General features: G+C 36.3%; 1 protein-coding gene across 6 annotated transcripts in view; it reads left to right on the top strand.

Moving 5' to 3' along the window:
* Positions 1–25,100, top strand: part of Braf (B-Raf proto-oncogene, serine/threonine kinase) — a 122,471-nt gene that overhangs the window by 63,017 nt on the left and 34,354 nt on the right. For 2 of the 6 annotated variants that reach the window (XM_075953741.1, XM_075953742.1), the window contains exons 8-14: positions 6,415–6,574; positions 12,748–12,784; positions 14,199–14,318; positions 17,002–17,138; positions 18,208–18,325; positions 21,542–21,626; positions 22,584–22,760. In XM_075953741.1, the coding sequence (XP_075809856.1) occupies positions 6,415–6,574; positions 12,748–12,784; positions 14,199–14,318; positions 17,002–17,138; positions 18,208–18,325; positions 21,542–21,626; positions 22,584–22,760 (834 nt within the window). Of the gene's footprint in view, positions 1–6,414; positions 6,575–12,391; positions 12,428–12,747; positions 12,785–14,198; positions 14,319–17,001; positions 17,139–18,207; positions 18,326–21,541; positions 21,627–22,583; positions 22,761–25,100 lie in introns of all 6 variants that reach the window. The other 4 variants (XM_075953739.1, XM_075953740.1, XM_075953743.1 and 1 more) reach the window with 3 other exon arrangements.

Here is a 25,100-nt window from a genome sequence, read left to right as displayed (position 1 = left end):
GTAGATTCAACAATCTACCTTTTTATCTTATATCTATATCCTCCTGTTTTTTCTTTTCAGAATAGAGTCAATAATCTACCCTTTCATCTTATCATATCTATATCCTCCTTTTCTCTTTTCAAAACAAGACCCTTGAATCTACATTTATGTTTTTTCCTGAACATTACCAACCAATAACAACTTGTAACCAACCCCATAAACAGTGAGAAATATCCATAACCCATTAAACAACCAAAAACCACCCACCCCACCTCTTGGGAATGTGGGCGTCATCCTTAAATTTACTTTCTGCTGTCTGGAACCTTTAGGGGTTCCTGAAAAGAAAAATTGGAGTTAATTGTCAAGTCTTAGGAGAATTAGCTGTATCATTTGTTGTCCAGTTTCTACGTAATGGAAAAGTGCAGGGCATATCTCAAGTTCTGGCTACAGCAATTTGGCTGGATCATCTCAGCTAATCACCTCAAAATTGTTCTGAGCAGTTTTTAGTTGAAGGCTGATCTTTATGTGATGTTTTTTAGCTTAGTGATGTTATCATAGTCTTTGATGAATTTGTAGGGCCTTATCCTCCTATGGAGACTTCAAAGGTCACTGCAGAAAACTAGAGACTCAAACCTGAAATCATGTAAAGGAAGGTAGATGAAACTGTTTCTAGAATTACTTAGTACCCTGTATGACCATTAATATCTGCAGGAGCCTGCTCCTACAAAGTCAGCTAAGGTTCCTGGAGAGGGGATCCTCAAAACCAAAGAAACTTCAGATGAAAGAACTGAGATAGAAGCGGGAGGTTTGTCTAGTCTTTAATTGCTCTGGAAGGAGTTTCCTCTAGATAGTAGGAAACTGGATTTGGCACAGAGACCTGCAAGAGGCCCTTCATGGAGTTTCCCTGAACTGATTACCTTGGAAATCCCTTCTTCCCTTCTTGATCTACTTCCATTAGTCCAGTGCCTGTCTTACCACACCTGCATAATCCAGAAGGGAAGGGCGTTATGAATGCTTACCAAAAACATGTTTCTAGGAATGCCTTGTCTACAATCCTTTTTAAGGTGACCTTGGATGCCACAATTGTAACACTTGACCAGTTCAGATTTTCTGCAAACCTCTGGAAATTGCCTCTCCTATCCAAGTACCATCATGGTCATAAGAGTCAATGTTAATTGTATCTTGAATCCATTCCTAAAAGGGGCTATCTTGCTATTAATGGCCTAATTATCCTTTTGCTTTGAGAATTAGCATTTTTAAAAGCCAAAAATTCAATTATTATTAGTTTAGCTTCTGAGTTTGGTATCATTCTCTTTACTGCTGATGTCAATCTTTCTAAGAACTCCATGAAGGTTTTGTTTGGGCCCTTTATAACTTTAGTAACTATAACGCAGGTTTTTTTCCTATTTCTCCAGTTCTTGTCCCAAACATTTAAAGCTGCTGTGTGGCATAAATCCAGGGTGTAGTCATATACAGATTGCCTTTCTATAGTAGCATAATTTCCTTTTCTAAGAATTTGATTTTGGGGATTTCCATACCCCTAGCTTTACTCCATTGTTCCTCTCTATTCTTATAGTCTTATAATGCAACACTGAACTTGTTCCCCCATTAAATTCCTGCCTGTACTTGAATATCTCTGTGATGTGTTTTATTAAGTTTTTCTAAGGCCTGTACCTCAGATTAACCAACTTTTTTAGTTATACAACAAAAATGATAATGCTGATAATGTTTACAACTGATATTATATAAATCCCATCTAAATTAGTTATCCTCATTTAATCATTTCATTTTCAAACTGTCCAGCAGACATATTATACAGAGACCCAAATCCCCCCATTATAATGGTTTTTCCCATTTTTAATGTGGTTTAAAAAAAAAACCTCTTTTAACTAATTCTTCCCTTTAATTTCTAATTATCTTTCCAAATCTGCCTATGATCTTTTTGAAGATGTGTGGCTTATTGCTACTTTGTAGATCAGTAACTGCCTGACTAGTTTTCAAGGCATTTACCTAATTTGGTTACAGCCCGAGAAAGGGGTTCATGGAGAACATGCCAGGAGAGAGGGGGGAAAAAACCTAGTCAGTAGGGCAGTGACTCCAGTTGTGTGTAGCTCTGGCCTATGCTAATGGCTGTAAAGCCACAGGCAAAAAGCTTTTTTATGAATTCATACGCCAAACATTGGGCACCAATTGTAACATGAAATAATAAAAACCCAGAGACAGATATTGGGGTTCAACCTGAAGATGAGAAAAGCAAAGCAGCCAGCCACTGGCTCTTACTTCTACCTCAGACCAAAAATGGGTAATCGTGCCTCCACAAATTCTCAGATTGAGACTGAGAGTGAGCCCTATCTCCTCCATTTTATATTTTTCCCCAGTTCTGGGATTAATGGCATGTACCACCACCACCTGGCTTGTATGACTGACTAGTGTGGCTAATCTTCAGGCAAGCTTTATTTATTAAAACACAAATAATATACCACTATACTGCAGTATAGGTTTTTGAAGCTACCCTTCCTAAGGTCTCACAGGTCAAAAAAAAATATCAAAATAAATTATATTTCCAAGAGTAATGGCTCATTACTATAATATCAGTACTTGGGAGGCTAAGGCAGGAGGATTACCATGAATTTGAGATCAGCCTAGGCTAGAGCAAGACCTAGCCTCTAAAAGAAATTAGAGAATAGGTATGTAGCTCAGTCAGTAGAGCCTTTGCCTAACATGTACGTATGAAGCTTTGGATTTTATTCTCAGCACCACATATACTAGACATGCTTGTTGCTATAATCTCAGCACTTGGGGATAGGAGGAGGAGAATCAGAAGTTCATTATCATCTTCAGGAAGTGTTAGTCAGCCTAAGACATATGAGACCATCTTTCAAAAAGGTAGGGATGGAGGCTGGAGAGTTAGCTCAGCAGTTAAGCTGTGCAAGAATGAAGACCAGAATTCAGATCCTATTACCGTCATAACAGCCCACGCATGGTTCCATGCACACCTGCAATGCTAGCAGCAAAGTGGGTAGAGACAGGAGGATTGATGGGACTGGATGGCTTGCAATCTAGTTGAAAGGGTTCAAGTTCTAAATCAAAAAATAAGGCAGAGAGCAATAAAGCCATCTAATGGCCTCTTTTGGGTTCTGGCATGCATACAGTATCACGGGGGGGGGGGGGTGTTGGGGATTTATGTGAGGTAAGATGACTCCTCAATAGGTAAAAGTACTTGCCATAAAAGCATGACAATGTAAAATTGACAAAGCCCAAATATGGTGGTATTCCCAACGCTCTTACAGCAGAATGGAGCTAGAAGCAAGAACATCAGCAGAAGTCTACACAACACAGAACTAGTAACAGGAGATCTTGCCTCAAAAGTAGGAAGAGAATTGGCAAAAAAAAAATTCCTCTTGCCTCTGTGTGTGCACCATGGCCTGTAGTCACCTGCAAACACACATGCAATAATTATAAGTTTTAAATATAAAGCAGAATTCTATTTAAATAGTGAGTATATTATCTTTGTATGTCACTTGTAAATGCAACCACTATGTAATTTAATCAGATTGTAACAGTTATATCTGTTGGGTCTATTATTAGTTGTATGTTTTTGTAGACAATTGAAACAAAATAATGTTGTTTGGGATTTTAATTACTCTCTTGACTATGGCAATTTCTCCAAACAGAGTCTATAGATCTGTGATGCTTTTCTAATGGCAGATCCCAGTTTTGTGATCAGAGTTGTAGAATATTGTTATATTAGCTTGTCCTCTCTGAATGGGTCATAATGGTAACAAAAGAGTTTGTCTTTCAGTAAAGGAATGCTGTTTTAAAATTGCCTCTGCCACATGCGTTTTTGTCTTAACTAGAGTGAGATGGATTCTGCAAACTTCTCTACAAGTTAATTTCATAATGCTTTTATGTTAGTGTGTAAAATTACTTTTGTAAAGGTAGAAACCAAATGTATTTGGGTTCTCTAGGGGAACAGAACTTATAAAATGAACTCTGTGTATGTGTGTGTATGTAGATATGTTTATATAGATGGAATTTAACGTGTGTGTGTGTGTGTGTGTGTGTGTATGTGTATTTATTAGAATGCCTTACAGGCTGTGGTCCAGCTAGTCCAACATTGGCTGTCTACTCGTGGAAGGTCCAACAATCAAGTGGTTGTTCAGTCTAGATGTCTCAGCTGGTCTTCAATATATGACTTCTGAATCCTGAAGAAGTAGGTTCTAATGCCAGTGAAGGAATATACTTACTAATGAGCAGGAGCAAGCAAGCAGTCAAAGAGCAAGCAGGCCTCCTCCTTCTGTGTCCTTTTATATAGGCTGGCAGCAGAAGGTGTGACCCAGATTAAAGGTGGATCTTCCTACCTCAAAGATCCAGATTAAAAGTGGATCTTCATACTTCAAATAGTTTAATTAAGAAAACAATCCCACACAGGTATGTCCAGATGCTTGGGTTTTAGTTAATTACAGATACAGTCAAGTTGACAATCAAGGGTAGGCATCATATGAAAAAAATTAATTATAATAGTCCTGAAACAAGTATGGGTATAACAAGGAATTTTGAAAAGTTAATATATTGCTCAGTTTTGAATACATGTAACAGATTACTTCCTTTTTGTATATCAGTAAACAAAACAGTCACTTTGCTTCAAAAATTTTACATAGTCTAACCTAAAACTGAAATCTAAACTATTAGTAGTTTTCTAAAGAGTGTAGAATTCTGTTTAATTTTAATTTTTAATTTTAAAAGGGTTTGTGGCAGATTTATTTGTTAGGTATACAGTGTTTAGGCCAGAAAGGGCATCATATCTCATATAGATGGTTGTAAGCCAATATGTGGTTGCTGGGAATTGAACTCAGAACCTCTGGAAGAATAGCCTTTACTCTTAACCTCTGAGCCATCTCTCCAGCCCTACTTTTTTCTTAAAAATTTATTAGATTAATATGTGTGGGTGTATATGCGCACGCTGAGGCACATGTGTGGAAGTCAGAAGACAGCTGTGAGGAATTAGGTTTCCTTCCACATTATAGGTCCCAGGGATCAATTCGTGTCAATTGGTAACAAGCACTTTTTATCCACTGAGTGATTTCACTGGCTCCTCCTTTTCTATTTTCTTATCATTCTTTTCTAATTCCCCTTGTTGACCGTCTTTTTGTTATTTTAACATTATCTTTCTAGTCTAATAATGTTTAAATAAAGCTGGTTAGTTTTTATAATAGAGCGTAAAATGGTGACCAGTATGTGAAGAGTGTGGTCTTTGTTGGGCCATCCATGGTCCAGTTGAAATTTAGTCAGAGCTTCATTCTATCCTCTCCCAAGTAGTAGTCACTTCCGTACTCCTGAGAATCTTTATAACTATTTATACTCTAGTTTCAAATTCTCATGTGCTTCCTGCCAGGCTCTTTTAGGCCAGCAGCCATGATTCTATTATCTATGGCCAAAAGAGGGGAAAAAAATAGGTCACTCTGTAGCCTACTAGAGTATTTTAATCAAAATAATTTTATGGCTGGTAAGAGGGCTCAGTAGCTAAAATGCCTGCCATGCAAGCTTGAGGACTTGAGTTTGGATTCCTATTGCCCACATAGAAAGCCAGGCTGTGGCTGTCTAAACCTGTGACCCCAGTGCTAAGAAGACAGAGACAGGAAGATTTGCAGGGGGTTGTTGGCCAACCAGTCTAACCAATTGTAGGTTCTGGATTCAATGAAAAAAGACTTTGTCTCAAAAAAAAGGGAAGACAGCTGACACCAGTCTTGGCTTCCCTGTGTACCTCCAAACCACACATCCAAATTTTTTTGTTTTAATATTTGCTTCAGTGTTTAATACTACATGACTTTTTTGTCTCTGGTGTTAATAGTTAGACTTGAAAAACCATTTTGAATATGAAATATAAGTGGTACTATTCATATTACCTTCTGAAATTTTAGAAATGATCTTTATTATGATATTGTAGAAATTTCATTCAACACTGGTATTAAGCAGCAGTTATGTCTTTGGGGTCCTGAAACATGCAGGTATATTCTTGAAACTTTGTAACTTCTTAAGTATTTCCTTAAATTTTTCATTTGAGTAACTTCAGATTATGAGAAATAGTATATAAACACAGCATATTTTATTCAGTTAGTCTCTGCTTGGAGCATTTTACTTCTATGTATAACTTTAAAGGATAAGAGCTACCATTTACAAATTCCTCTGAAGTTTTCTGGATCAGAATCATTGTTCTTACATCATTGATAGTCCCTGGGAGGATTGCTTTTTGAGCAAAGCTTTAGCAGTATTAGTTGTAGTTAGTTTTTTAAACTAGTACTTTTTTAAACCATTACTAGTGGAATTTAAATATTTAAAGATTATATTAAATATATAGATCTTATAACTTTTATTGTAAGTTATTGTTTATACAGTTGCTCCAAATCTTACTTTCCAATGACTTGATTTTTTCAGGCCCCAAATCCTCACCAGTCCATCTCCTTCAAAATCCATTCCAATTCCACAGCCCTTTCGACCAGCAGATGAAGATCATCGAAATCAGTTTGGGCAGCGAGACCGGTCCTCTTCAGCTCCCAATGTTCATATAAACACAATCGAACCTGTCAATATTGATGTAAGTACTAGCATTACTAGAACTACACAATTCAGGTGTATTTCTTTGTTTTTCTGTTATATTTTTAGTACAGATTGGAAATAAATGCCACCTTTCATTTATCATTTAAATGCTAGGTTTATATGAATTATAGATTCAGAAACCCTGTCATCTTCTATGACAATATTAAATACATCACTATTGCCAAGTTAGTTATCTTCATTTTTTTCTAACACAATCTCTGAAAAAGTTTTAAAATAAAATGATTTGAATATGAGAATTATTAGAAGCACTTTTGTGAATTTATGAAGTCCTCTCTTAAGATTTTTGTACAATTATTATTGTGTTATAAAAATGACATTAAGAATTTATTTGTTTTGTCATGAGTTTGGCATTATAACCAACAAAAGCAATTCTACATTCATATTTTAAATCATATAGTTGGAACTATAACTTAAATTTTAGTAACTGAAATACCTTGTTAGAAATTTAATTTAATTATCACAATAAATCACGAGTAAAGAATTCTAAAATCAGACTTTCTTCTTACTTTTTATTATGTTTTCCCCCCTGTATATTTAGGAGAGTAAGTTAACTTAAGTGGCTTTTTCCTAGTACCATTCTTAACTAAGGCCATCTTGTCTATATGTTGACCTAAATACAGAAGAAGTGAGAAGTAGGAGAGGAAGATAGAGAATAAGGAGCTTGGGAAATAAAATGTCAAAGGATATTTGTAGATTAGGGGTATTCTTGGTGTGCTCAAGCTTGTAATCATCATATGTATTTGAAAACAAACATCTTTTTTTCCTTTTTTTTCTGATTGTGATTGACCTCCTGGATTCTTGGGCTTAGCTATTTGAAGACTCACTTCGTATCTTACTCTTTCATCCTTTTCATAACTGCCATAAGTAACATAGTCCATTTTCCTCTTTATGTGTGTCCATTTGACTCCATGATCCTTTATTTGAACAATTTACTGCATTTATTCCTAGCATTAATTTTTCTTCATGTCCTTCCTGGTGCTCTCACTAGGATAATTTTTTTTTTAAGATTTATTTATTATGTATACAGTGTTCTGTCTGTATGTATGCTTGCTGACCAGAAGGGGCACCAGATTTCATTTTAGATGGCTGTGAGCCACCATGTGGTTGTTGGGAATTGAACTCAGGACCTCTGGAAGAGCAGGCAGTGCTCTTAACCTCTGAGCCATCTCTCCAGCCCCTAGGATAATTTTTTTAATGACATTTTTATCATCTATTCTCTTGTTTGAAAGCTTTTAGTAACTTAAAATTTTTTATTCATGCTCAGTCACTTTTTCTCTGAGAAAAAAAGACTTTTGGCTCTGGACTCAGCAATTAGGGATTTAAGATGAATTAACACACCATCTTTGCCCTCTATGATGTCACAGTTTATTGCATGAATCAAACATGCAAATAATTACAAAAAATATGCTAGTTTACAGAAGGGGTGTGATGAACTCTATCTGATTGGATGTAGGTATATTTAGCAGTAAAGGGATGACCTTGAAGCTATCCCGTAGAAGGTAAATGGCTAGGGATTTATTAAGTACACTATATAGGGAATTTTTTTAAGGTATTTGTTAAGGAAATAATACATACAAGATTATAGAGTTACCTTTACCTGAAAGGAATTAATAGTTGATATCTTAGGAGTTCAGGGTTCAGGAGAGGGCTGACAAATAATGGAAGGAGAAAGTACGAAATGTCAACACTGATTGATATCTTATATTTCTCTTAAGTAGTGGTAGGAGTGCTGAAACACATTTGGAGGGGACTACAACTCACTGTGTAGCCCTAAGTGGTCTTGAACTTGCTTCCTCCCTCATCGTCTTGAGTAGTAGGTTTATAAGTATGGTGGTATACCACATCTGACCAAAAACACATTTTGAGTGTGATAAATCATCTCAGTATTTCAGAAAAATCTTTAGTAGTAGTCAGGAAGGTGGATCAAATGGGTAGCATATGTTAAGGGCAGAACTGTCAGCAGTGTGGCTTTTGCTGTATTCCAGTCAAAATATGATAAATGTCTGAACTCAAGTAGTAGCATTAATGGTGAGAGAGGAGCAAATGAGTTGAGGGAGAGGAGACTATGGTGGTAGGGGTCTTAGAAGTCATGGAAATGGCTGAGTACTTACTGTGTGTGAGGTACTCTGCTAATTGCTTTATATAAGTTTTCTTTTGCAAGCCTCATGAGAGACATTGTGTTTATCTTATTCTGAAGGATATTCATTTTATAAGAGTCTAAGAAACCAACCCATGATCATATAGCTAATAAATGACTGAAATGTATTTAAGTCATTTAAACCTGGCTTTCTTTTCTTGAACTTATCTACTATATATCAGTAGAGGAGAAAGATTAAAGAGAAGCAGAAGATAACAGTTGACTTTTTGGCATATAGATACTTGGCTATAAACCAGGACAGGGTTTATAGAAAAATTACAGTTTTGTATTTTATCCAGGCTTTAGGATATCTGTGGGAATATTAGGACCTCCAGTGGAGATACAACTTGAATAAAATCAGTGTGTCTGTGTCAATCAGAGCCATGAGTATAAATTATGTTACTCAAAGAATATATAAATTAGAAAGAGTAGAAAATATAAACCTGAAGAAAAAAAGAAAACATATCCTGGTGAATCTTAACATTGTAACAGAGATCATTTCTCAGTTAACCTTTGTGAGCTCTTTCCAAGTGTACATCAGATACCAAGCAAATGGCTTCAAAAATGCTGATGGAGGCAGTTAAGAGCACTGGCTGCTCTTCCAGAGGTCCAGAGTTCAATTCCCAGCAACCACACTGTGTCTCACAACCATCTCTGGTGGTATCTGATGACTGCTTCTGACATAAAGGTGTATATTCATACATAAAATAAATAAATCTTATTTTAAAAATTGCTGATGGAGAGGATGCCACTTACTCTTAAGATTCAAATGAGATAAGGACTAAAATGAGTTTTGTTTTTAACAAATACCATGGAGCTACGTGACTGATAAGATGTTCCAGCCGATAAAAAATACCTGCTACATACCAGGTGGTGGTGACACATGCCTTTAATCCCAGAACTCATATGAATCTCTGCGAGTTAGAAGCCAACATAGTCTACAGACCTAGTTCCAGGACAGCCAAGCTATACAAACAAACCCTGTCTTAAAAGAAACGGGAAAAAGGTACCTACAGTAGAGGGAGAGACCTAACTCCAGCAAGTTGGCTTCTGACTTCCACACAAACTGTGGCACATGCTCGTGTGTACACACACACACACAAACAGACACACTCTAACATGTATGCCTTGGGCTCAGTCCCTCAGGCCAACCATTAATTTTTAAGTCTTTGGGGGCAGGTGTGGTGGTGCTCACCTTAATCCCAGTACTCAAAGGAAGCAGATTTTCTAAGTTTGTGGCCAGCCTAGTCTACATAACAGGTTCTAGGCCAGTGAGAGATCATAGCTCAAACAAATCAGCAACTAAATAGAAAATTTTAAGTTGTTTTGATTTCAAAGATAAATAGAATAGGAGGAGGCAAGAGAGGAAATGGATCGTCAGTTTTGAGAAACTTGACTGTATAGGAATGACAAAAGAGCTGGAGCTTGACTCATACTTGAGTAACAGTTGTTTTGAAACTAAGATTTCAGCAAATTTTATAACTGAGAAAAAGAACCTAATGAAAAGAGGTTGAGGTAGTAAGTAGAGAATTTTTGATAAAATTCTTTGAACTTGAAAATGGTGTCTTGCAGGGACTATAATAAATTAAAGGTAGATAATTTTTCTACACACTGCATGAAATAGGGCATTTTTTTAAACCCTGGGGCTGGTATTAATTTGATTTTTTTTTTCTTATTTTGCTTCATTTTGTTTGAGAAGTAGCCCTGGCTGGCCTGGAACTTCTATGTAAATCAGTCTGGTCTCAAATGCAGAGATAACTCCGCTTCTGCCTCCTGAGTGCTAGGCTTAAGATGTGCACCACCATGTTCAGCGCTTGATATGTTGGGGGTTTTAAGGGCGGATACAGTACATGTCTTATTCAAAGACACATAACCAGAGCAACTCTCACCAAAGAAAGCATTTTATTGGGAGCTCACTTACAGTTCCAGAGGTTTGGCCCATTATCCTCATTGTGGGGAGCATTGTGGCATGCACGCAGGTTCTGAAGCAGTAGTTGAATTTTACATCTGATATACAGGCAGACTGACTGACTGGGTCTGGCATTGGCTTTTGAAACCTCAAGGTGCACCTCCAGTGACATACTTCCTTCAACAAGGCCAGACCTACTCCAGCCTAATCCTTTCAAACAATTACAGCCCCTGGTGACTAAGCATTCAAACCTATGAGCCTGTGGGAGCCATTCTTATTCAAACCACCAGAGTACATAAAAGGAATTTAAAAGACAGCCAGGCATTGTGGTGCACACCTGAAGTCTTGGCACTGGGAGGTAGAGGCAAGAGGATCTGGAGTTGGAGGCCAGCCTGTGCTATATCATACCTTGGAGAGGGAAGAAAAGAGAGAGCTATAACTTTAGAAGTTATAGCTGATGCTACTGTACAAATGTTCATAGATAGCAAAGGTATTGCCAGAATCTTGAGTAGTTTGTTTCTTTTGTGATGCTGAATCAGAGGAATGTGAGACAAGGGACTAGAAGAAATTAGGGGGACAGTTGAAACAGTAGTTGTAGAATACTAGAGTACCCTATTTAACTTAGATAAGTAGATAGATTCTCAAGGAGCTTTTAAGAGCACAAGTGAGATTGAAAAGTGTGAGCTTAGGTTGGGCCTGGAGAAAGCTACATTCGACCATAGCTATACGAAGTTTCAGAGCTAGTGTAGGTAAACAGAGAAGGGGTGGGTCCTTCTATCTAGGAAGCCCTTTGCTTTTTTTCATGCCAGTCTATTCCTCAGATTTCTTCGGCTGCTTCGCCAATGCCAAAATCCTAGTGCCATTTCTTTTACATCATGGTCACCAGTTCTTATAGACATGGGGACTGGAAGCCCAGTATCAGGATTGCCAAATCATCTTGGTCTTAATGTCTGTCAGTAAAAGTCTTGTCAACACCACCACTTAAATGGTAGTGAATTGGCAACAAACTGATCTCTCTTTTAGTCTTAAGCTGTCATTTATTTTCCATGTGTCTGCATCTCACAGTGTGTTTGTAAGCTCTTAAAACCACCAAGATTTTTATGTAATAGTAGCTAGACAACCCCAACACCTCGATCATTGTTTGAAATTGAGTATTAATTATTCTGTAGACAGTGTTGAAAGTTTTGTGTAGTACATCGAACATGATAGAAATATACCAGTAGAGAATTTACTCTTTTACTCAGTAAGTCTAATTGCAAATGATGCCTATTTGCAAATAACCTTTTTAGAGACATTTGGACCCATTCAGTCCCTCACACTTAAGTTACACTCAGTAAACAAATCCAAGTTCCAAGGAATAGGATCCAAATTTCATTACATATGAAATTTCCCCTACTACCAACATTGTTGTAAAAGCCGTGTTTTAAATAATAGAGACCAATTTAAACAAAATCCTTATTTGAGCTATTTTGAGTCCCACCTCCTTTTTAATGTTGTACATCCACATTTTTATGATAGTATTAAATGTACTTTTGATTTTGTATTTTTTATTATATGTAACATGTTTCATATTTTAAGTTTTTTAATTGTTTTGGTAACTGCATACTAATTAAATTGATACATCATAACCATAATATGTCAAAATGCCTATCATAGGAAAATAATTATTTCTGGTTTTTGGTGTGATGGATAATGCTGCACTAAACATCTTTGTGCATATCATTTTTTCTTCTGAATTATTTCCTTAGGAAAAATTCCCAGAAGTGGAATTACAGGATCAAAGGGTATGAACATTTTTATGGCTCTTAATATGTGCCAGTAGAATTTTCTTTAAGAATTGATGAAGCCATTGAGTGGCCTGAAATGGATTTCAGCATTTGATCGGAACTAATAATCCTTTCACATAGGGCTAGGCTGGCAAGTGCTTCAAACTTTAGTGTTTATCATGTACACTAGCTAATTTCATAGCCTTTGTTTTGTGAAATAATTATAAGACAGGTATTGTTTTGAATTAACCCATCTGCTAATGCATAGTGAAAAATTCATTTGTTATTCCTTTTTTACTGTGTGCTTTAAATAAATGTATTTTACTATTTGTTTGTAGGATTTGATTAGAGACCAGGGGTTTCGTGGTGATGGAGGTAAGTAGTGATTTTAGTTTATTTTTTTAAAGGCAAGAATGCAATTGCTTTGCTGCTTGTCTCCTTTATAGTTGCTTCTTTTTCATGAAACAGACACAGAGAAAAATGTGTAGAGAAAATCAAATGGGTTTTTGTTTTGTTTTTTTTGTAGCAATTACCATTTACTGCTAGCAGAATTTAAAATTATTCATAACATGTAGAGAAAATGAGACAACATAAAAAAAAATCTTAAATGTACCATCTACAATTTTAAAATACACTATTTAATTTCTGCTGCCTCCAAATCTGGAGTTGCTAAATTTCTTTTGGCCTCCACCAAATACTTCGAGATGCTTATAATCAGATGAAATTATTGTAAATCTCTTTGGGGTTGCCTGCCACATCATCTCAGTTTGTCAGACTTCATCAAGCATTTCTCATCAACTTTCTAAAACTATTTAGAATGTACATTTAATTAATGGAATGAACCCATAATGGAAAAATTCAGTTATCCTTTTGGTATAGTAAAAAAAATATACACATGAGAAATTTCATTAGGATTTCTTAATGTTATTCTAGATGGGATTTCCATCTAGTCTCCCCTCTAGTGAAGATAATACTATTTAAGAAAATGGTTTTTTGAGCCAAGTGTGATATAGCATAAGCCTGGGATTCTAGCTGAGGCTATAGGAATGTGAGTTTGACACTAGCCTAAGTCTACATAGCAAGACTGTCTCAAAAAAACAAAACAAGAAAACTCTGTAATAATGTACGCCATATATTGCATTCGAGACTGTCTTGAAGTTTTCTTGTGAGAGGTCTTCTGTCTTATAAGGAAGACCATATTAGCTGTACATTATGCCTAGAGCCGGGTTCTTCACTCTGATCTTCCTTATCTTCAAAATAGGTCCAAACCCAGACTCAATATTTTATACTGAGTAAATACGATATTAGCCATATATTGTTATGGTGCTGTCCGCCTGTGAGGATATCAAATAACAAGCATGAATTATGTACTTAGTATTAACTGTATCACATAGTTATTTAAGAGTTTTTGTTGTTTGTTATTCCATGAGCCTGCCAGTTATTGTTGCTGCCAGTTTGACTTTCATATGTCTTAATAGCTGTGGCTGCGATAATTTTGCCCAATACATCCAGCATTTAAATGTTCCATCATGTTAGCATCACAGTTAACTTAGTAAACAGCCTGCATAGTACCTAAAATCAAGTGGCATTTCTTATCCTTGTTATGAGTCACTTTTAAAAAATTCATTGGGGTTTTTATGAAAATATAAGCAGATTTTTAAAAAAAAAGTCCAGAATTATTTTGTGAAGCAGGCTTCAGTTCATATAATTTATTCCCCATGACTTCTTTCATTTCTTCTGTGTGTCTGTCTTCCTGTGTTTGCCTGCCCCTCTCTTTCTCTTCTAACAGCCCCCTTGAACCAGCTGATGCGCTGTCTTCGGAAATACCAATCCCGGACTCCCAGCCCCCTCCTACATTCTGTCCCCAGTGAAATAGTGTTTGATTTTGAGCCTGGCCCAGTGTTCAGAGGTAGTTGGGCTCTTCTTTCTTGTTTTCACCCAAGCAAACTAAATATAAACTAGAGATTCTGTTTGTGCCTCACCCTCACAGCGTGTGTTTGTAAGTGTGAGAGTTTTGAAATACTAAATTTCTGCTTGGCCTGGCTGCGATGCTCTGAATGTGCTCTCACACACACTGTCCATTATGCATTTCTAAAGCAACAACATTCTGAGTTGGGATTTCCATCTTGCTTATTGTTGTCTTATTTCTGTTGAGTCTTGATAACTTCTTAAATTCTGGGAGACATGGGCAGGATTCTTTTTACTTTAGTCTACTAAATGATAACGTCGATTACATAATATTAATATATTTTAAGAAGACAAAAATGTAAATGGAAACCCCCCCATGAAAAGGTTTTTATGCTGGGCGTATTGGCTCATATCTGTAACCTTAGCACTTGAGAAACAGGCAGGAGGAGCATCCCGGCAGGTTTGAGGCCAAAGAGATTTTTATGAGACTTCTGACAGTTATTTGAGATTTTAGAATATAAGTAATTTTTTGTTCTTTATTTTTCCCCTTATATGCGATATATATATATATGTATGTGTGTGTGTGTATATATATATATATATATATTGACTAATAGATGAACATGAGTTCAGAAAAATTGAATCCATATATGGTAAATTATGCCCTCGTGTGAGAGAAGCTAGTAATATAATTGTAGTCTCCTATTTTAACCGTCATATTTGAATTTATTGTTAAACTAACTTTTTAAATTTTAAGATAAAATTTGGGTATTTTATTTTAAATATTTTTTACAATTATATTTACTGTCTTGATATACTTAGTGATCTATATTTAATATAATGATGATGCTTTAGAGTTTTTCATCAACTTAGTTGTTCCATAGATGCAGTGATGTAAGTCATTCAGTACTCGGTGATGTCATAAAACTGAGTAATACAATAAATAAGAACTGTGCATGAAGCATGGGCAAGTTGTTAGTGCTTTATAATGTTTGAAGTTATCAGTGGTTTGTATAAGATGTATTGCGCTCTATTTAAGAGAAATTCCAGACACCATTTTCTTTTAGAAAATTGCTTATGCAATCATAGAACTTTCTTATGGTGCTATAATATGATGTAACGGGTATAAAATATCTGTCCATATTTAATATTTAAGTTCTGTCATTGGCGTTCTTACTATTTGAAAGAACATGACTCTTTTTTACCCTTGAGAGTAGTATATTTTATAATTTCTTAGAGATTTTTGCTACTGAGTGTAGAAATTCTGCCTGGAAATCTCAGACCTATTCACTATACACTCTGGGGAGTCATTGCTCTAAACTCCTCTGTTCCATGTACCGTATGTACTTCTGCTAACTGAGACTACTTATAAAACTCACTTGCCTTATGAAATATTGCTATATATCTGAAATACAACTAGGATGCTGTAGCGTTTATTTGCTTACCTTTATAATACCAAATTTTTCAGAAAATCTTGAACACCTGTTTCGCAGGACTGGAGAGATGGCTCAGTAGTTAAGAGCACTGGCTGCTCTTCCAGAGGACCAAGGTTCAGTTCCCAGCACCCACATGGCAGTTCACCACTGTCTTTAATTCCACATAGATACACATGCGAGGATAATACCAATACACATAAAATAAACATAAATAAATAATTTTTAAAAGGAAAGAAAGCCAGGCTCTGGAGAGATGACTCAGAGGTTAAGAGCACTAGCTGTTCTTCCAGAGGACCCAGGTTTGGTTTCCAGCACCCACATGACAGTTCCCAACCAAAAGGAATCTAACACCCTCTTTTGTCCTCCACTAGCACCAAGCAGACAAATGGTATGCATATAGTCAAAGCACCCACACACAAACAAAACAAAATAAAACAAAAAAATCAAATAAAATAGTAATTTAAAAAAAAGAAAGCCTACTTAACTTTGTTTATATTAACTTTGGAATAAAGGTAACAGTTTTTATTTAATAGAAAAAATTCCAGGAACCACTGACATTGTTCACCATCTATTAAATAATAGAGCTACAGTTTGAGATCTTACATAAACTTAGAGCTAATATAAAAGAAACATTTTAACAGTAAGACCACTATATGTTTTTGAAATATTGAGGCCATTGAAATAATTTTAAAAATTGTTTGTTTTGTAGAGTTTTACATTGATTCTGTTGGCTTTTTGTTTTCATTTTGTTAATTATTTTCTTCGTTTTTTGAGACAGGGTCTCTGTATTATGTATCTCTGGCTGGCCTGGAATTTGCTATGTAGACCAGGCTGGCCTGGAACTCAAAGAGATCCTCCTGCCTCTGCCTCCCAAGTGCTAGGATTAAAGGTGTGGGGTACCATGCCTGTGCATTGATTTTGATGTTTCAATTTGTTTGTCAAAGGAACAAGAACCTGGTAGTAAATTTTAGAAATGGTGCATTGGTTTAAAGATTATGTTTTTCTAGATTTGTTTATTATCTATTTTAATGGTCATAAATTGGCCAGAAAACCAAAAGAAATTACAGTACCAATCACAAATAATGCCCCTTTTGGCCTACCCTTTGTAAAAGGCCAATATTTAAATATGCATTGCATTTTAAAGTCTAGATCTCCCCCACTTTCTTCCCCTGTTAAGTGAATGTGCTTGCTCCTCCTTAATGCTTCCTCCTCCTTAATGTGGATAATTTTCCCCTTCCTCTAATTTAGGGTCAACTACAGGTTTGTCTGCCACCCCTCCTGCCTCATTACCTGGCTCACTCACTAATGTGAAAGCCTTACAAAAATCTCCAGGACCTCAGCGGGAAAGGAAATCATCATCATCCTCAGAAGACAGAAATCGAATGGTAAGGATATGTGATGTATTTTCCTGTAATCATAGCCAAATATAATTTTATCATTTAGATAAAATAGGCCTGTGTGATATAAAGTTTCTGTCAAATAAATTTGAGTTAATAGTTTTTTTACATAAAGTATATTTGCACAAAACTGATTTTTTTTGTTCCCATTTCTAATTAAGAGGTCATTTTGAAAGGAAAACAATGTTGTTCTGTTTCTAAAATAAGGTGAACAAGTATAAACAAGCATTCAGAAAGCATAATTAAGCATATATGTTCTAAAAACTGGCTCAGAATTCAAGTATCTACCAAATGACATTCTCCCACGTTTGAAAATTAACTTTCTCCTACTTTTACCTTACCAAGGGAATTGGTATGTTGATTTCTTTTTATTTATTTATTTCTTTTTTGATGATCAAATCAGTTAAGATATGTAAGGAAATCTAGCACCAACAGTTATCATAGCTTGTTCACTTAAACTTTTAGGAATTTGAAGTCAAAACTAGCCACGGATATAAAGTTGTTATTTTACCTCTATAGTCCTCCAAATAGTTAAAATAAAAAAAACTGTTTTATTTTTATTTTAAGAATAACAATATGTATTTCAACATGTACTAAGTTATTTTTGTTAATTTTTTAGTTACTATTTTATTATTTTATGTATATGAGTGTGTGACTGAATGTGTAAGTGCAACATTTGCATGCCCAGTGCTGAAGGAAGCCAGGAGAGTGCAGAGGGTCCCTGGGGCTGGAGTTAGGAATGGTTGTGAACACAAACTCAGGTCCTATGGAAGAGCAGCCACTGCTCCTAACTTGTGAACCATCTCTCCAGCATCAGTTATTTCTGTTTTTAAGTATTTTCCTGTCCTAATATTGACTCATCTTAATTTTAATTTTGTTATTTTGAGTCTTGATTGTAACTTTTGCTTCCTCAACATGGTGGCATTTTGTTGTTTTCTTCTTTTCTTAAAAAGACCTTGATCTCTTCCTAACCTGTCAGGCAGCAATATATTTAGCATGGAACATAAGGTTTTTCTTTTATTTGCCTTGACTTGACTTTTGCACTATATTTTTTGAGAAAACACTTGGTAGACGAGATTCAAGTGATGATTGGGAGATTCCTGATGGACAGATAACAGTGGGACAAAGAATTGGATCTGGATCATTTGGAACTGTCTACAAGGGAAAGTGGCATGGTATGTATGTGATATGGTGCCAATTGGCACAAGTAGGGTATGCTTGAAATCTTCTGTTTTAAAAGTTTAAACCAAAGCTGGGTGTGGTGGCACATGCCCTTAATTCCAACACTATGAAGGCAGAGACAGGTGGATCTCTGAGTTCAAAAATAGCCAGAGCTTGGGGCTGGAGAGATGGCTCAGTGGTTAAGAGCATTGCCTGCTCTTCCAAAGGTCCTGAGTTCAATTCCCAGCAACCACATGGTGGCTCACAACCATCTGTAATGAGGTCTGGTGCCCTCTCCTGGCCTGCAGGCATACACACAGACAGAACATTGTATACATAATAAATAAATAAATATTTTTAAAAAATAGCCAGGGCTACACAGAAAAGTCTGTCTTGGGAGGTTGAAGGGTGGAGGACAAGCCAGGCATTATGACACACATTAGGAGTTCAAGGATATCTTTAGCTAAGTAGGAAGTTCAAGGCCAACTTGAGTGCTACAAGAGACCATCTCAAAAACAAATACGAATTCAGAATGTTCACTGTTTGCATCATTAAACGATTTTCATCAGATGCAAGAGTCCTCCAGAAGTTCTAACAAAAATGTTGGAACATAAAAACTGGCTTCACAGTAGCCAAGTTTGCTGTCAGTACTTTACAGTAGAGATTCACAAAGATGAAGATCATTGAGCCATCCAGTCCCAAAGACAGTTTGTTTTCCTTTTAGAAGTATTCCTTTTGATACTTTTATGGGTATAAATCATAAATAAACAAAAAATATTCAGCATCACCAGTTTTCTTTCTCTCTCTCCTTTTTTTTTTTTTTTTTTTTTTTTTTTTTTTTTTTGAGACAGGGTTTCTCTGTAGCTTTGTAGTCTGTCCTGGAACTAGCTCTTGTAGACCAAGCTGGCCTCGAACTCACAGTGATCCACCTGACTCTGCCTCCCAAGTGCTAGGATTAAAGGCCTGTGCTACCACCTCCGGCAATCACCAGTTTTCTGAGATTACAAATTCAAAAGATAGAAATCACAACTTTCCTTCCAAAAGAACAAAAAATAATTTGAATTGATCACATGTAGATTGTGATTATGATCGTGCTTATTTACCTCTTGGTGATGTGAAAATATGAAAATTTGGGAGATTGTTCATTTAGTGTGAGCAAGTAATTTGACAGTAATGAACAGGTTGATACCTAGGAAAGTTTGCTCCCCAGAGGGATGGTAAAGATGGAAAGTGAAAATAGACTTGAACACTCACTAGTAGAAGGTTTGATGAGCGCATTGATTGATATATCCATAGGTGGTTATATAAGAGTCAAAATTACATAATAGAGCTACAGTGATATGGAAATGTGTCTAATATATTGAATTGCTTAAAGCTGCATGTGTAATACCTTCATGTTAAAGATCTATATTAGGGCTGGAGAGATGGCTCAGAGGTTAAGAGCACTGGCTGATCTTCCAGAGGTCCCGAGTTCATTTTCCAGCAAATACATAATGGCTCACAACCATCTGTAATGAGTCTCAGTGCCCTCTTCTGGCCTATAGTGAAGGTGTACATGCAGGCAGAACACTGTATACATAATAAATAAATCTTTTAAAATAACCTATATAAAATATATTAACAGTATAACAATGCTATTTGAATTCTTTCATAAGGTTATTTTATATGCATTCAGTAAGTATTTATACTGCATATACAGATAAACTTAGGATATATACATGCATATATACATATATACATGCATATACACACACACATACATGACAAGGGTTATTTCTGAGTGCCATAATTATGGGGAAATTTTTATCTATGCTTTCCTGAAACATTTAAGTGGTCAACAGTATTAGGTGGTATAACTGATAGAATGAATACTATATTACTTTGATAATTAAGAAAAAGATAAATGGTAGTTTTATATATGTATATATATATTATTTATGTGTTCAGATAATTGAAACTCACCAAGTGAATACACTTGTGATTAATAAGCATAATGTTTATAGCCTTTTAGAAGGTTGCTGCATGCCCTCTTTATTGCTCTCCTTGCAAAGATAACTAACATCCTGACTTCAGTAGGATATAATGTTTAGATTGTTTTTGTGCGACTCCTTTTTTCAATATTGTAAGATCCATCAGTGTTATTGGGTGTTTGTGTGTCTGTCATTCATTCCTGAGTAGTATCCATTGTGTAACCGTAACTTGATTTCCATCTGCTATATAATAAGCATTTGGGTAGTTTACAGTTTGGTGCTATTCTGGATGCTGCTGCGGTGTATATTTTTAGTTGCATGCCTTTGAAGAACATATGTGTATATTTTTACTGGCTATATGCCTAGCAGAGAATTATAGACCTACACCATATGCTTACTTCTGGTTTTACAGATATTCCCATCAGTGCTGCCAATTAATTGTACCAGTTTATACATCTACCAGCAGTGTGTAAGAGTTCAATTTAAGCCTGGCCATGGTGGCGCACGCCTTTAATCCCAGCAGGGGGCAGAGGCAGGCAGATCCCTGTGAGCTTGAGGACAGTCTGGTGTACAGAGAGAGTTTAAGGGAAGGCAAGGCTATACAGAGAAACCCTGTCTCAAAATAACCCCCTCAAAAAAAGTTAGATTTAAAATACCATAATTTTAATAATTTTCCAGTTGACATTATAAGTGAGTCATATTTGTCTCTCTTTTGGGTAACAATTTGCAAGTTTTTATTTTAAACTGAGCTCCACTGGACCTGTTGTCCATAGTTTCCGCACTCACTTAGTAAATAACACCTCATTTAACATTGTCAAATAATTATGAAAATTCTCTGAGTACTTAATTGGCTAAACTAAATTCCCAGGAGAAAAAAAGTTGACATTATTGTAGCTTATATCTTGAAATAGTAGTATAGGATTATCATTGTTAGTAGCTTTGTGTGGGGGTTGGGAGATGTGTGTGTCTCGTAGTATATATTTTTTAAAAAAAAAAATCAGGCTAGGCGACTTTAGCCCCAGCTTTGCACACTGGAGGCAGAGGCAGGTGGATCTCTCTGAATTCAAGGTCAGCCTGGTCTGCAGGGGAAGTTCCTATACAGCCAGAGCTGTTGTACAGACAAACCTTGTCTTGAAAAACCGTAAAAACAAAAAAAGAAGGAAAGTACTATCATTTCTTTTACTGAGATAATTAGCAAAAATGCCCAGGAACCTTTCATATTTCATAATTTGAAATTTTGGAATAACAATTTTTTTTCAGGCGATGTGGCAGTGAAAATGTTGAATGTGACAGCACCCACACCTCAACAGTTACAGGCCTTCAAAAATGAAGTAGGAGTGCTCAGGTGAGTGGATTTACTTCAAGTAGAAAAACACAATGTATCTACTTACAGTTTCTATTCATATTGTTTTCCTGATTGCAGTATCATTTAGTACTGTATATAGAAGATATATTCAGCCGAGCGGTGGAGACGCACGCCTTTAATCCCAGCACTCGGGAGGCAGAGGCAGGCGGATCTCTGTGAGTTCGAGACCAGCCTGGTCTACAAGAGCTAGTTCCAGGACAGGGTCCAAAACCACAGAGAAACCCTGTCTCAAAAAAAAAAACAAAAAAGGAAGAAGGAAATAAAAAGTGTCTGATCATGTATAATAATAGTTCCATTTAGGAAGGTAATACTCTAAAAATTCTAAATGTCTCAAAACACATTTAAAATTGTATTGGCCCTGGGCTCTAGGACTTGAGGAATATTGACAAATGAGAGCAAATCCATGATAAAAAGACTTACATAGGGAAAATTCTGGAGTTAAAACTTTATGTAAGGGGGAGGGGGAGGGAAATGGGAGGCGGTGGCGGGGAAGAGACAGAAATCTTTAATAAATAAATGAATTAAAAAAAAAAAAACTAAGGTAGAGAAATGACCAAAAAAAAAAAAAAAAACTTTATGTAAGGGAAATGCTCAACAAAACTGAGATTTCAAACAGAGAAGGGTATTGTATTCAAGAGGGTACATAGTTATTCTTATATTGTAAAGAGCAGAACAAGGAAGCTAGTTATAGAGATTAGAGGAAAATGATTTTGCTTTTACATAAGAAAACTTCCTAATATGTTTAGAACCACTTAAGCAAAAACAACCTCTACTTCCTCACTCAATATACTTAAATAATATATTTCTAAATAGACTAGATAATTACAGGTTAACTTTATTTTGTTTCTAGTACTTTTGACTGGGAGCATATTGTTGGTGGACTGATGTGTCTCTCTTTGAGGAATTGTTACTCATTGTCACGTTTCTTCTTCACAGGAAAACGCGACATGTGAATATCCTACTTTTCATGGGCTATTCAACAAAGCCACAGCTGGCTATTGTGACCCAGTGGTGTGAGGGCTCCAGCCTGTATCACCATCTCCACATCATTGAGACCAAATTTGAGATGATCAAACTTATAGATATTGCACGGCAGACTGCACAAGGCATGGAGTAAGTTCAGTTCTGTTAAATCTTCATATATGACTTTCGAAAACCACTTGAGGATACTTTAAGGCCCTAATAATACCTCTTACGGATTGCGTTTTAAGTTTTTATGCAGGGGTATTAATAGCTAGCACTAGCTTATTAAAAATATTTCTCTAATTCAGCCTTTAAAGTATATAAGGAGTGTAATATTTGACAAGAACTTTACAATTGCAAATGATGATTAATTAGTTCACGGTGATTTATGTGAACAGTGGAAGTACAGAAAAGCAGGACCTCTGGCTCCCTCCCCCCCAAAAAACCCACCACCACTAAAATAAAGCCATTACTAGTTAATGTGACTATTATCTGTGCTTTCAAATCATTTTCTTTTACATGCCTGTATTTTCTGCTGCAAAATGGTCAATTATTAAAGTTTTAAGTGACTATCTATATTGTGATTCTAGCTGAGAAATTCTGCTATGTCTAGGACTTGAACATTTTTCCAAAACAGTGTGATGAAGCGAGTGTGTACTTACCAAATGATGTTCAAGTGTGCCCTCCATTGCAGACAGTTTTGGTGTGTGTTGTGGGGAGGGGCGTGTTAGGGATTCGCCCTCGGTCTAATCCCTAGAACATGTGTTCTGCCACTGAATAATCCCAACCTCTTCTTTCTGGTTCCCAGATATTAGCAGCCAAACCTGACTCCCTACAAGTCCTAAGAGTCTTCTCTAGGGAACCTTACCAGACCAGGAGGAAAGGGTATCATTCTACAATTTACAAACAATAAGCCAGACAATTTTCTAGTCCCCCACTTAGTCTGAATAAAACAAATTGTCTAATCTGCAGACGTTAGAGGAGAAGTCTGATAGACATGAAAGGCCAGAACACACGGGGGTGGGAATGCGCTGGGAGAACAGATCCAACGAAAGGAGACGTTACCACTCTCACCAAGAGAAAATGTATTAGTTTCCTTGGGGAGATTAAAAAAGATAAAATTTAAAAAAAAAAAAAGGAAAACACTTGTAGCCAGGCATGGTGGCACGAGCCGTGACCCCAACACTTGGGAGACAGGAAGGAGGATCATCTAGTCTACACAGCATGTTCTAGGCCAGTTAAAGCAATACTCTGCCTAAAAATCATTGCCATTGAATATCAAAATGTTTAAATGTTGATACTTGTAGCCTATTGGAAATAGTGTTCTTTCCAGCTATTTTAACCTTTAAGTGTTAAAATTCACAAGGAATGCTGTAGTTTTAGGATTCATTTGAATTGTCTTCAGCAAAAGAATTTTAAAACTACCAGGCAGTACTGTTGCACACCTTTAATCCCAGCACTTGGGAGGCTGAGCCTGGCAGATCTCTGTGAGTTCGAGGCAAGCCTGATCTACAAAGTAAGTTCTAGGACAGCCAGGGCTTCACAGAGAAACCCTGTCTTTAAAAAAAAGAAGAAGAAGAAGAAAAAGTTTAAAACTGTTATGCAGTTTTGCTGATTGTAGTGGCATGCGCAGCCTGTAACCACTAGCACTGGAGCTGGAGGCAGGAAGCTCAGAGTCCAAACCAGCAACAACAGCATGCTATTTGGTTTAATATTGGTTTTTCTGTGTTGTGTTGCATAGTTCAAAAAAGGGACTCTTAAGATTTTTGTTTGTCTGTTTTTTTGTTGTTGTTGTTGTTGTTTTGGTTTTTCAAGTCAGAGTTTACAGCCCTGGCTGTCCTGGAACTCATTTTGTAGTCCAGGCTGGCCTTGAATTCACAGATCCACCTGCCTCTGCCTCCTAAGTGCTAGGGTTACAGGCATGCACCACTACCACCCAACTAAGATAGTTTTTTTTTTTTGTTTTTTTGGGTGTTTTTTAGCAAAGTGAGTTGCATACCAATTTGTATAAGTAAATATTTCCCCCTGTTCTATCATCAACCACTAAAGTAGATAATCATATTTGGGTATCTGGGGTTTTGTTTTTGCTTTTTGGAGGTTGGGTTTTACTTAGCCCTAGCTGACCTGGAACTCACTGTGTAGACGAGACTGGGAAAAACTCCTGTCTCTCTCTGTTCCACTAGTGCTGGGATTAAAGGTGTGCAGTGCAACACACCTGGCCCGTATTTGTATTTTTTAGTGTTGTATATATGTATATGAAAATAGGATTAGAAGATACCACGTTCAGTGGTGGTTGTCTCCAGCAAGGAAAAGAGTTCGTATAAACTTTGAAAACGTAGAAAGCAAATGTAAAAATCTTAACAGGATTTGTTAGGGTGGGAATATGAGTGATCTTTGCACTATCTTTTGTTGTTGTTTGTCTTCATTTCAAACTAAACTTACTTCAAAATAATAAAAAAATCATATTAAAAATGTAAACACAAATATATG

This window comes from Microtus pennsylvanicus, chromosome 19, assembly GCF_037038515.1.
Source record: "Microtus pennsylvanicus isolate mMicPen1 chromosome 19, mMicPen1.hap1, whole genome shotgun sequence".
Lineage (NCBI taxonomy): Eukaryota > Metazoa > Chordata > Mammalia > Rodentia > Cricetidae > Microtus > Microtus pennsylvanicus.
Note: the sequence above shows the minus strand (reverse complement) of the source record. Positions and strands in the feature narration are given on the sequence as shown.